Here is a 13185-nt window from a genome sequence, read left to right as displayed (position 1 = left end):
GAATAGATAAATAGGGTGGCTTAGACGATGAGGCCTGTATCTCACTAACTGAGCAGATGTCATAGCCACAAGAAAAGCTGTTTGACTGTGAATAATCACAAGGGACAATTGTGAAGCGGTTCAAAGAGAGTACACATCAAGAACGTGAGAACCAGATTCAAGTCCCACTCAGGAATGATAAAAGGAGAAAGGGGAAAAAGATGAACCAAACCTTTAAGGAATCTATGTACAATAGGAGATTTAAAGAGAGAGGGTTGATCAGGCAATCTGAGGAATGCACTTAGCAGAAAGATAACCCTTAAGAGTGTCCACAGCAGAGCCCTGCTGGGCAAGAGAAGATCGGAGAAAGGGGGGCAGAAAGAGATTGACATTTCTGTCAGAACACTAGGCCACAATTTGTTTCCAACGGCAGGCGTATACCATCTTGGTGGAGGAATGCCTGGCTGCCAAGATATCACATTACAGACTTCAAGAGGAAGGTCAAAGGCTGTCAACAGCCACTGCTCAATCTCCACGCACAAGAAGGCGGAGACTGGACAGGTTTTGGTGGAGAACCCTCCCCTGCTGCTGCGACAGAAGATCCTCCCGAAGAGGCAGTCTGATCAGAGGATTGATTGCCATGCTTAGTAGCTTGGGATACCAGACCGTGCTCAATCCTGCGCCACAAGGATAACTTGGCCCTGGTCATTCTTTATCTTCTTGAGAACTCTGGGCATGAGTGGTATGGGCAGAAAGGAATACAGGAGGGCTGAGCTCCACTCTAGATGAAAAGTGTCACCGAGCATAGGCCATCTTGGAAACTCCAGTGCGCAAAACTACTAACATTGCGCGTTCAGTAGAGGCAAACCGATCTAACCAAGGCTCTCCCCACCACTGAAAGAGACCTTGCACCACCCCTTGATGGAGATGGCATTCATGATCCACTAAGCAACTGCAGCTGAGCTTGTCTGCCCTGGCATTCAGGGAGCCCGCCAGGTGTTGAACCATCAGGGAAATGCCCTGATGTTCCAGCCATGTCCAGAGATGCAGAACCTCTTGATATAGGGTCCACAGCATCCCCCCCACCCCGCCCTGTTTGCTGCAGTACCAAACGGCGATGGTGCTGTCTGTGAACACCTGCACCAGCCTCTCCTTGATGAATGCTAGGACGACCTTCAATGCTAGTCAGATTGCCTTAAATTACAGCAGATTTTTATGGAGCCCGGATTCCTGCAGAGACCAGATACCCACTTCTTTCAGATGGCCGTCTCATCCCAAAAGAGATGCTTCTATCACTCTGTCAGATCGGATTGTGAAAGGGAGAGGAATCTGCTGCTCCCACAATCACGGTTCGTTAGCCACTACTCCAGATCTTTTGCAGTTCCCTCCGAGATCTGTACCATGTTGGAAAGATTCCCCCCGATGCTGTACCCACTGGAACTTCAGATCTCATTGCAGAACCTGCATATACCATTATAGCAGGATACAAGAGGCCATGAGTCCCAGCAGCCTCAGTCTCTCTCACCGAAATCCAGGGTCGAGGCTGAAATATCACTATCATAGCCTCAAATATCCTGGACTCGCCGCTTAGGAGGATAAGGCCAAAACCGCACTGTGTCCAAAAAGCTCTGATGAAAGGGAACATCTGAGAAGGAGTTATTGGACTATGGCACATTTATAGTGAACTCCAGGAGGTCCACTGCCTTTGGGAGGCGGAAGACAACAGCCCAGGGCGAGACCATCTTCAACAGCCAGTTGTCAAGATAGGGGAAGACTGATACCCCTGATCTCCGCAGGTGAGCTGCAACCACCGCCATCAATTTGGTGAACGCTCGAGGGGTGCTGGTCAGGCCAAAGGGGAGCATGGCAAACTGGAAATGCTTGTGGCGGACCATGAACTGCAGGTAACGCCTGCGGGCAGGCAGGATAGGAATGTGAAAATATGCATCCTGCAAGTCCAGCACTACCATCCAGTCTCGCTGGTCCAGGGCAGACAAAGCTTGAACCAATCTGAGCATTTTGAATTTCTCCTTCTTGAGGAAGTAGTTGAAGGACCGCACATCTGGGATAGGATGAAGGCCTACGTCCTTCTTTTGCACCAGAAAGTAGCAGGAACAGCAAGCACGACCTACTTCTGACGTCTGGGACCCTCTCTACATCTCCCTTGGCCAAGAGAGCTGCAATTTTTTTGTGGAGACGAGAAAGATGACCAGACCTCTGGCTGCCTGATCCACGAGGTCTGTGGATACAGTGTCCTCGACCATGTAAAAGCTGGGGAAGGTAAGCTGAAGGATCGGGCCATTGCCTGTCTTTAAAACGTTTGAGCACCGAGTCTGCTTTTCTCCGAAGAGACAGGAGCCATTAAGGGCATGTTCATCATAGAAAAAGTCACGGACCTCACTTTTACCAATGCACTATGAAGATATCTACATGGACATGCAGGACCACAGTGGGATGGATATGTCCCCTGACATGGTGTTGGTTTCACCCCCTGGATCTCCAACAGACAAGAGTGCATCATTTGCCATAGTGATAAGATATGTTGCTGAGGTTCTAGACCTAACAGTTGCTTTCATATGCAGTCACGACAAATGTACTTACTGAGGTTCTGCACCCTTGCCAGCCTCATCTCAGCCCTTACTTACACTTGATGAGAAGCCCTGACTGACTTCCTTATGGGCACCTGAGCAAAGCCTTACTCTTGCCCACCATTGGACAAGCGGGTGATGGGATGCCACAGGCTGATGCCAGGTGACCCAGACTTACTTAGAGCTTCAGACTCCTGCGAGTTTAGTAGTCAAAGTTTCCACCAGCAAAGTCAATCCTAATGCATTCTGCACAGCCCATCCAGACAGGGAGTCGAAAAGAATTTAGGCCTGCAGGAAGTCGCTATTTTCCTCCACCAGCTTGGGGTTGAAGTCAGTCCGTGCAGCCTGCTTATTAGTCAGTCTTTCTGGGATATGGCCATCAAGATCTTGCTACAAGGCAGTTCTGGAGGTGTTTCAGGCCTAGTTGGCTCTAACCATTTAGGATGGCCAGGGAGCTGCAAAATATCATCATGGCTGGCCTGGGCACACTAGTGACTGTTTGGTGGGCAATAGTGTTGCGCTCTACATCATCACCTAGATGTGATTTATTGGCTTTTCTGAGAATGTGCAGGTGTTGCTAACGGATATGCTTTTTGATGAGTCGCACCTCTGGTGAAAAGGCAGATTCTGCCTTCAAACACTTTAAAGAAAGCAGAGCCACAGCACATTGCTTGGTCCTTTCAGCCCCTGCTCTACAGGTTCTTTTTTTGTTCCGATCCACAACTCAGGGGGGCTGATGTATAGGCACCTCCTGGCTACCCACCACAAAGGCAGTCACCTCAGTCTTTTGACGCTGTCGACAGGTATCAAGCAGACACTGTGCAGGGTTACAGTTCTACTTAGTACTTCACCCCTGAGGCATCATACTCCAAGCTGCTTTAGATGCCCTTAGCGGCATGCAGCCTCCTTGTGGGAAGAAGGATTCGATGTTTTCTTGCAGGGCGGCAGGCCATCACATCTGATAGATGAGTACTCCAGATCTTCCAGCAGTTCTTTGCCATTCTATTCTTTACCAACACACCCTCACCTTTGTCTCACATCAGAGTGGCTTACAGAGGTGCACCTCTCCATCTTCCTGCAAGCGGTGCAAGTCCTACTGGCCCGCCCACTGGGCCTGGGAAGTAGCAAGTGGTTAGTTCAGCTATTTCTTTGTGTTAGAGTAGCTTGGACTGTTTGAGATATTTTCCCTCTAAATGACTTACTTTGTGAAGGCAACTTTAGAATGCTTACTCTAGCCCAAGTTCTGCCTGCCATGGATCCAGGAGAATGGATGTTTGCCTTCGACCCGTAGGGTGCATATTTTCATGTGCCAATTCTGCAGTCCCACAGATTATAAAACACACAAAAGGTGATTACAAGTCACCCAGGACCAATTTTGCCCTAGTTAGGGGCTCAACAGCCGGGTACAATGGGTTGGGCGCTACACCCTAAGTGGCATGACGTAGGTCCCATGCTCTCGGTCACTGGAGCCAAGCTGAACCCACCTGAGTTGTTCCAGTTCAAGGAGGACCTGGCCTGGCAGTTCAGGCTGCACTGCTCCCATCAGGAGAAGGGTCGACACTGATTCCCTAAAGGAAAACGGGATACATTACAAAAAGAAAAATGAAAAAATGGGGACTCCACTTCCCGTTTGCAAATGGGTTAACAGCAATTTGAAATAGGCGTTAACTGTGATTGTTTTGCGATCGCATTCACGGTCACAAAACAATCATACATCTCCCTGTGAGTCGCAATTAAGAAGGGATGCCTCTTCCTAATTGTAAGTCGCAAACCTTGTTTTGTGATTCAGTAACTGCATACCGTCTCGCAAAATAGGGATTTGTACATAGGGAAATTTGTTTTTTGGTTGCAAACGGGCTGATTCCGTGAATCAGCCTGTTTGTGTCCAACAAAAAGCTGACGATATGGCAGTAAATGTGGCTCTAAGTAAGAAATGTACACCAGCATAAAAGTGGTGCACATATGTGGCTCAGCTCTGTCAGTGTGGAACCGCACAATGCCACCTTGTGGCATATGAGTGTACTGCTATGTACACTTGTGGATCCAAGCTGGCGTCTGTGGAATATTCTATAGGTAAGGAATCTGCATTTACATAGACTATCCACTAGAAAGAGAATTGCCGAAAGTAACTTGTTCTTCTCTCTTATGTTTATTGAGACAGATTCAGTGTGCATCTGAATCCTGACTAGTGATCATGAAAAAGAACATTGTGTTGAATGTATTTGTGGAGTTGTTGCATGACCTCACTTTGTGTTATGCTTTAGTATGATATGTTTGAGATTGGTCTATAGCTTGCCAAGACCTTTCTATGTTTACTAGATTTAATATGTTTATCCTTTGCATTGGATGGTTTTAGTGTTTTGTGTTTGCTGGTGAAGCACCTAGGGGCCAAGAAATCTGCTGAATCTCCTCAAATATAGTAGTATCTTCTTGCATTTGTACCTGTCCTTTCAATTGTGTATACCCACTGGGCTCTCTGCTTACAAACTGTGTTGAATAGACAACATTGAGTCAATTGTCCCTAGTCTTTTGAGAACAAGGGTATGGCGGCAAGAAGAACATTTCTGTGTGATTACTCTCATTTTCTTATCTGTGGCATTGAAAGAAGTGCTTGCTGCATTTACAGAGTTATTTGTTTTAGTCATAACAGCTATTTCTGTTCTTTTAAATTGGTGGCTAGTTTAGTAAAGGAGTTGTACTTCACTTTGAATTTCCATATTGGAATGAATTAATTCTTTTAATATGTGTGATGTAGACAAAGTTACCATTAGGTGTTCTCGTTCAGAATTCATTTTTTTACAAAGCAGTGGGGCATGTTTTTTTTTTTGTTTATATTTACATGCTCCTTGTTTCATCCACACTATTATACAGTGGTTTCTGATGGACCTGCATTTTAGGAGAACAATGTAGGGGGCAGCTGAGCTGAGAGTCAGAATGCAGTTTTTGGCTAATTTCAGTGGCATGGTGAAACCTATGAATGGTAGATGATCATTTCAAGATATATATTTTTATGTTCTTAGCGCCAGTTTCTTGTCCCCAAGATGATTGTACTTTGATGAAGGCTGTTGCATCTGCTGCTCTCTGAGACAAACACCTGCTCAAGACATTTTCAATATGTGCCTTCTGATTCATGATCAGATGTGACCTGTTCTTCTGTATGAAGAACTGTATTGCCAAGATTTCCCCTTGTAGGATGAGCACCTCTGATTCATTTACATTTTGTGCAAGAATACAAGTAGAACTAATTATTTCTTCAAATAGTTGTCCCTTATTGGACACATCAGGCTCAGTTATTTAAATTCTGAAATGTAGTTTCCTAGTCATGTTCATCTGAAGCTAATAGGTTTCTGCTTTATTGTAGCTCACAAGTCCTGCTACTCAGCATGAGTAGGTTTAGTTCTATTCATGCTAATATCTACAATCACAAACTGACCTCTAAATGCCTCCTGTGTAACCACCACCAAAGTTGTGAAAATGTTACTGGTGTCCCTTGACTTCTTATGTCTTGTCTGCATTGTTCCGTTGCACGGTTGACAATATTTGTGTAATGTCACTAATCCTTTTTATTGTATTTAAATGATTTTACATGGGAAACCGGTTATGTGAATGTATTTTTACTTACATTCACATTTTTGTGTGGAAATGTGCACCAAAATTCCCTATTATTACTTATGCTGTTAATTCAGGAACAAAAGGTTTTTTTTTTTTTTTGGAACGTCAATCACCATGAAGTGGGGCAAAATATAATAATTACATTTCCCTAATTTCCTAACCCTAATGGCTAGATTTATTTAAAAAAAAAAAAAAAAAACTGTTGAGCCTTTTCCCTTTTAGGGTTGAGCCTGCGAAAGCATGCGCTAGTGCACTAGCGCATGCATCTTGCTTGTGAGACACTATTGTATAACAGAAAAGGGCTTAGAGCCTGCCCATGGCTTACCGCTTGTTGTCTTACATCACTCTTCTTTACATGCTCCGTAATTGGTCAGTGCATGCAAAACCTAATTTCTGTATATTTCTGTGAAGCAGGGACCGAGCACAGATTGATTCAAGCTAATCAGTGCCTGTCTGCTGCTATCAACGTGATTGAGGTACTGTTTCTTCTCCCTCTCACTCCTCCTGCTGGCTGCTCCTTCATCATGTTTGCTGGGGGGTTTTTCTAGTCACCCCAGGCCCCCGTACATCGCTTCCTCCTCGCTGCTTGAACTCACCCATCTTTGTTTGACCTCCCATCCCTTCCCCGTGTTAGAGTTCTTTCCATGGATAGTCTTACTCCCCCTCTCTCTGTTTCTTCACTCAAACCCCACCTCAAAGTGTTTGCATTGTGATGTGTTGCTTCGTCATAGCAAAGCTTTTTTTATTTTTTATTTAAAAGTAGTTCTACTTTGTTTAGCACCGGGAGATTAAGTGATTTTCCCAGCTGATGCTGAGACTTAAACCTGGTTCCCCAGAGCCAAAGTCGGCAGTTCTAGTTCTTAAGCCACTTCTGCTGTGCCTTGAAACCACCAACATCAAGGCACTCTGGGTGCAAGAATAGAAGGTAAAGCCTATGGTAGTGTATCTTATTAAAATGACCGTGGTATGTCCATGGTGTAATTGTAGTGAAAGACTGTGTTTCACCACTGTGCATATTAGTTGTTCAGTGTTCACCAGTTGCAAATCACATTTTGTATTCAGTTTAGCTGCCTATTGGCTTTATTGTGGCGTTAGACATTACATTTTGTATTCAGTTTAGCTGCCTATTGGCTTTATCGTGGTATTAGACATTGCATTTGAGACATTGCAGATGAGCTGTTTTTTTTCCACATGGTAATCTAAGTTTGTGTTCTTTGTATTTTCTCTTACCGAACACGATAACATGATAAGCAAGCACATATTTTTTGTTTTTCTTCAGGACAGGGAACAGGTTGGCTTTGGAAGAGGGAGCTTTTAAATGTTGGCCAATTTTAAAAGTTTTTTCTTCCAACTCTGACCTACAGTAGCCAGCATGTTTTGAATATTTACATCTGAGAGGGAAGGGCCTTTCAGAAGGCTTTTTCCATGGTTGTATAAGCTATAAAAGAAGTGGCCCTGGTCAGTAGCGAGGGGAATTTCCGAGACCTCGGTCAGGATTGGACATCAAATGCCTGACACAGACACTTATCTTGTGAGGGTGGATATCTCTTTCTCGCAGTTGAACAGGGTCATCAACTTGCTGCCATGAGAAAGATGAAGAGCCTTGGCAGGCCCTACGGTGATGAATTTTGACTTTATCCTTTGTTTTGCATTTATGCTATAATATAATCGCATATATTTGCTGTGTACATTGTAGTTGAGAATCACTTTGATATATTTTCCTTTCATTGCTTTGACTATTTTTAAACGTGTGCCTCCGAACTACTTGAGGAACCTCGTGGTGGAATAATAATGAATGTCTTCTTTATTCTAAGAAGTGCATTCCAGAGATTTTTGTCAGCTCAGTCATTAGTGAAAGCAAAGCAGTAATGCATGTTCACACTTCTTTTAAGCAAATGGCCACCTGCAATTATCCTTGTAAGAAACTAGCTTCTCCACGTGGAGAGTTGTCAGGTTATAGCAGAGGAGCCCCCAGAGACACAAGCAGCCCACACCCCTCCCATCGGTATGCTTTTTTGTGAATCATTGCGTACGGACCCACAGCAATGCTCTTGCATCACAATCCTTGAACACACTTGCGGGCAAGGTGTATTCGACCTCCGTCTTGGGGTCACCAGAGCTGGGGACCAGCATTCTTTAGCCATTCACATTTTGATATCCTAGACCGTGGTATATTAGTGTGATTGTTGGAAACACAAGAGAGTGAGTTTGTATGGTCTAGTGAGCCCCAGTTTGAATCTTTATCAACAAGGATGCAGCCACTCGTCTGAGGTGAGTAAATTGGGTGCTACAAATTAGGGAAACGTAGTGGTGCCTGTTATTTAAAGTGCAAAGGCTACAGCCTGCTATTTACAGCGTGCAGAAACAGAAAAAGTGCAATATGAAGCACTGTGTAACACGTTATTACAAACAGAATTCCAGCCCTAAATTGCAAGCCAAAGAGGCCGTATTGTGTACTGTCCATCATTTAAGTTGTAAATGCATTGTGTGCAAATGGACCATGATTATGCACTTCCTATTTTTTTTTCCATTTTCTCGATTGTTTCCAAGCATTGTCCTTCTCACACAGCAGTGCCCGAGACTCACTGTCAGTTGCTCTTTAAGAAGGGAAAAGTACAAACCCTTTGCTTTTGAGAACATGCCTGATGCCACTAACGTCCCTGTCACCACCTCTCCATGATCGAGTTCCCAGTCAGTGCTGCTGAATTCCTGTTCTTGAGTAATACATAATAACCCGTCCTTTCTGACCTTCCCCTTTTAGTCACTGGCCCATCATGTCATATGGCTGTGCCACGACACCTCCGCCTCTCAGATCCATATTTACGGACGATGGATAGACATGTCTGTGGTGCCAAGACCCAGCATTGCTCATTTAATCTTTACTCCCTGCACTGCCCTGGCCTCTCATGGAGCAAGTTGTGTCTGCACAGAAATGCTGTGCAGTTTACACTGTGCAAGTCCCTCAAGGTATTACAAAGATTCAAACAACATTAAACCAAATGGGCGGTGCAGAGGGACTTGGTGCTCAGCAGTTAAACGGAGTCCTTTGTCAGTGCATAGAGCTGAAGTTGTCCCAGGTCAGGCACAGGTAATACATCCTCTAGAAAAATTATTTGTGATCTGGTGGTGTCTGATGTATTTTCTTGTACTTATTTTATAAACTCTGAGATATTCATACGCCTTTAGCATTGTTTCTTGCAATTTTCTGAATTAAACCGTATAATAAAATGCAAATAATGCATGTACATTATGTAAAAGTAAGACTTGATGAGGAAGACAGGCCCTAGTTTATCAAAAGTCCCATAAGAATCCAGTGTGTCATTCACTTCACTTTTCTTAACTCTTTTCTTGAAGATTAATATTCATACTTGTTTGCAGTGAGACGTGCGTGGATAGCTAGACATTTTGCAACAAGTAGCACAGTAGGCACAGTCTACCACTTCCAATGGCGCACAGAGAGACACTTGCTTTTTAAAGTGCAACATTTCTAGTGTAGCTGTGTTGTGTTACTTATGTGAAATAACTTTTGCTCTGTACACCATTTGCGTAGAGCCTTTGTGCTAGCCAGGACACAAGTCCTTAAAATAAAAAAATTAAAAAAAGGTATGCAAGTGACATCACGTGTGGCATCAAGGCACCTATAAAATGATGTGACCACTGCGTCATAGTGCCTTATTTATTTTATTTTTTTTAAGTTTATTAACTTTAGCCATGCTGCACCACATTGGTGATGCTTCATAGCACGGCTAAAAAAAATGGCAAAATCAATAGATGCCAAATGTGAGACCCATTGGCTTTACCAATGCTTGTAATAGACAACTATTTTACATAAAGAGTTTCTTTGGTCTGCACACCCTGTTAAAATGTTAAAGATCTTACCCAAATTGTATGCAGCACATATGTCTAGTCATCGTGGAGTCCTTTAATGCATAACAGCAATAGCTGCAATCCTTGTGTAATCAAGGTTTTAATATTAGTAATAAGTCTTATGCCACAGCATGATTTATCAATCCACTTTAAAAGTATTTTGGAAATTCAACCATTTTTCTCCAAACATCATCTTATGAGTTCTGGAAACACTCACTTTTTCTTCTGGAATACAAATTTGAATTTTTGTATAAATATATTCATTCAGCCAAGAAAAAGCTTTTAACTTAATAGGCTGATGTGCACACAAGAGAGCCACCCAAAGGTACATGGGAAGCTACAAGTAGCTCACATGCTACTCGTTGGAGATGCCTCTTCCTTTCTTTTGCTCATTACGTTATCCAACTTTCTTCCTTAGGCCACAGATTTAAGGACCCTCAACTAACTGCAGCCAAACTACCTTCCATCCTCAAGTATATGCTCAGTCATTTATTTGTATAGATCTGAATGTCTTGCAAGCATATTCAATAAGTAATAAGTCACCAAAAGGGTGAATGATGGAAGTCTTTGTAATCTTATTTGTGTTAGTTGATGAGAATGGAGATTGATGGTCATTGTTCAATATATTATGCAGCAATGAATTGATTAGTGAACCATGACTTTTCGAAGTGTCTTCTCTTTCTTTGAATCTGTCAAATGCCTACTGATAAATGTTTCTTTGTACAACTTTCTATTTCAGCAGTCAATGGTGAACAGGAAACTAGAATACAGAAAGGAAATGGTTATTTTCAAGTGCCACCACATACACCAGTTATTTTTGGTGAGGCTGGAGGACGCACACTATTCAGGTATTGAAATGCACAGCCATTGCAGATTTCTGTAGTGCTGTGGTTGTCAAGGCTTTTCTTTATTTTATCGCACCATAACAAAGGCCATGACGGCTGGCTGGGACTGAGTTGTGTGGAGGGTTGAAGCATATCTTGTTTCTGGAGGTGAGTACTGAGGATCATGTTGCTGGGATGGGATGAGTGCATCTGTAGATTCTTTGGTGCAGCGGGAATGCGAAGACAACAGGTGTAATACACTGCCATCTTAGGGCTTTCCCATTCAGCTATGACAAACGTTATGGTGATCAGGTGTAAGGATGATCCTTGGATTCAAGATTTTTGGTCGAAGGAATTGAAAGTCTGCACTGCTCCAAATAAGACTGTGTTGTCTCATTTTGTTTTGTTTTCTTATTCCACCATTGTTGCCAAACCTTTTCCTATGAGGAATGGTTTATGTGAAGCCCGGTAATAACTTTAAGCTAAGTGAATTCCAAGGTTTCTATAGCTTTTTATATGGCTGTGTTTCCACCAAAGTGACTCCCTATGCAGTTTTTTGTCAGTGCACAGAGCATTCTTTTTAGATTTCCTAGGACTCATTCACAGCGAGTCTTTTTAAATGTACACAGTGAATATGTTTCCAATCTTCAGTGTCCGAACTTTGCTTAGCACTGGGGCATCTGAAATGTTGCTTCTGATAAGAGACTTCTCGCCGCAGTTTTCTTACCTTTGAATATCACTTGGCGTCAGACTCGATCTGAAAGATTTTCTTGAGCAGTACTCCTGCTCGCCAATAGGTGATGTCAGTTCTTTTCTTTTCATACCAATCAGCGTAGATCTGGAGAGAGCCATCCTCTGTCACTTTTTGAAAGTCTTTTTAACTTTTGTTGACACCTTTTTTTTAGGGTCGAGACAGCGTTGCATGCGCTCGCGCATGCGTATCGCAGCGAGACTCTTTTATATTTAGAAAAGGGCTCGGAGCCCTGTCAACTTCACGTCAGTGTTTTTTATTGGTTCATGGGCTTGCCTAATAAAATCTGCTTGCTTTCATTAGATGAAGGCATGCATATGTCATGCCTTTTCCGGTGGCTAGCCCTCCTCGAGCGCAGCGACCAAGTACAGAAAACATGCGAGGATCGCTGTTTTCCATCTGGCTCGTGGACTAATTTTTCTGTAATTTATGAGCGCGATCTCGCTTGGCAGAAGTCGAGCACTTTACATTGTTAATTTCACTTTTTCGGGTTGTGTACATAAATGCACTTTTGCCCGATAGGTGAAAAGTCGGGTTAGGAGTTTACAACACGATCAGCTCTAACATGAGCAAACGCGAGACCCTTTGCATTGTAAATGCTTGTTTAGTTTTATTTCCTCCTGGTGTGTCGAGCGAATGTCTTCCAGGAAGACAGGTGGTTTTAAACTGTGTGGTGCCTGTCGCCACATCTGTTTAGCACCCACACTTTGTGTGTCTGCGATGTCAAGAGCGTGACCACAACTCCAAGTCATGCTCTGACTGCCGGGCCATGGCACAGAAGGCGTTCAGGGAACGGTTCCTAAAGCTGCTAGCAGCCGGGCAGGCAACTCCGCATTGTACACCTCCTCAGAGGTCTCGGACCCAGTCGAGGGGTACCTCCCGCGACTGCTCCAGGAACCCCAAGGCCTCTTCGTCCCACTCTTAAGTCCTCAGGACACTCAGGTAAGACGCAAAAGAAGCACAAGATTTCAAAGCATGCTTCAACTTCTTGTCTGTCAGCCGACTGGTCGAATGAGCATTGGTGTTAGTAGCATAGTTCTGTGGAACCCTACACCTGCATCGACTTCGCACCTCCCAACTTTTCAGGATGCCTGAGCAAACCCCGCTCAAATGAAAGGCTTTTATGAGGCTCTGTGCCTCATTTTTGTCGGCTGACCCCTCCGGACCAACTTTGGAGCCCCGCAGGGTAAGAGGGGGCCCCCATCTGGTTCCGTGCTGATGGCTTCCGCCTCCTCTTCGCTAGGCTTCCAAGGATCTGGAGCGGTGTCATTCGTGCCAACGCAACCTTCCTCAACCCCCGCAGCATCTGCCCCATTTGTATTCCTGAATCCAACACCAAGAGGGAGCGAAGAAGACCAACACTGACTCTGGCGCCAGCAGGGCCCATGTGTTTTAGGTTAGTTCCCAGCCCTATTCTGAAGGGCTGGGCCTCAGGGAAGAATGGGAGGGGTCACTGGACTTTTTAGAATACCAGTCTGAAGGTCAGGGCATGGACTGGGTTGAGGAACTGGGTGATGCCAGCGGTCTGGACACATCTCCAGTTACCAGCTTGCTTTCTCCCCCT

General features: G+C 44.1%; 1 protein-coding gene across 1 annotated transcript in view; it reads left to right on the top strand.

The window, feature by feature from the left end:
- The window catches only part of WDR48 (WD repeat domain 48), a 353999-nt gene that overhangs the window by 207969 nt on the left and 132845 nt on the right, over window positions 1-13185 (top strand). Inside the window, exon 15 of the mRNA XM_069211082.1 lies at window positions 10786-10894. Coding sequence (XP_069067183.1) covers window positions 10786-10894 — 109 coding nt within the window. The remainder of the gene's footprint in view (window positions 1-10785; window positions 10895-13185) is intronic.

The sequence above is a fragment of the Pleurodeles waltl genome, chromosome 10, assembly GCF_031143425.1.
Source record: "Pleurodeles waltl isolate 20211129_DDA chromosome 10, aPleWal1.hap1.20221129, whole genome shotgun sequence".
Classification (NCBI taxonomy): domain Eukaryota; kingdom Metazoa; phylum Chordata; class Amphibia; order Caudata; family Salamandridae; genus Pleurodeles; species Pleurodeles waltl.
The sequence above is the reverse complement of the archived record's forward strand: the minus strand, read 5'-3'. Positions and strand labels throughout refer to the sequence as shown.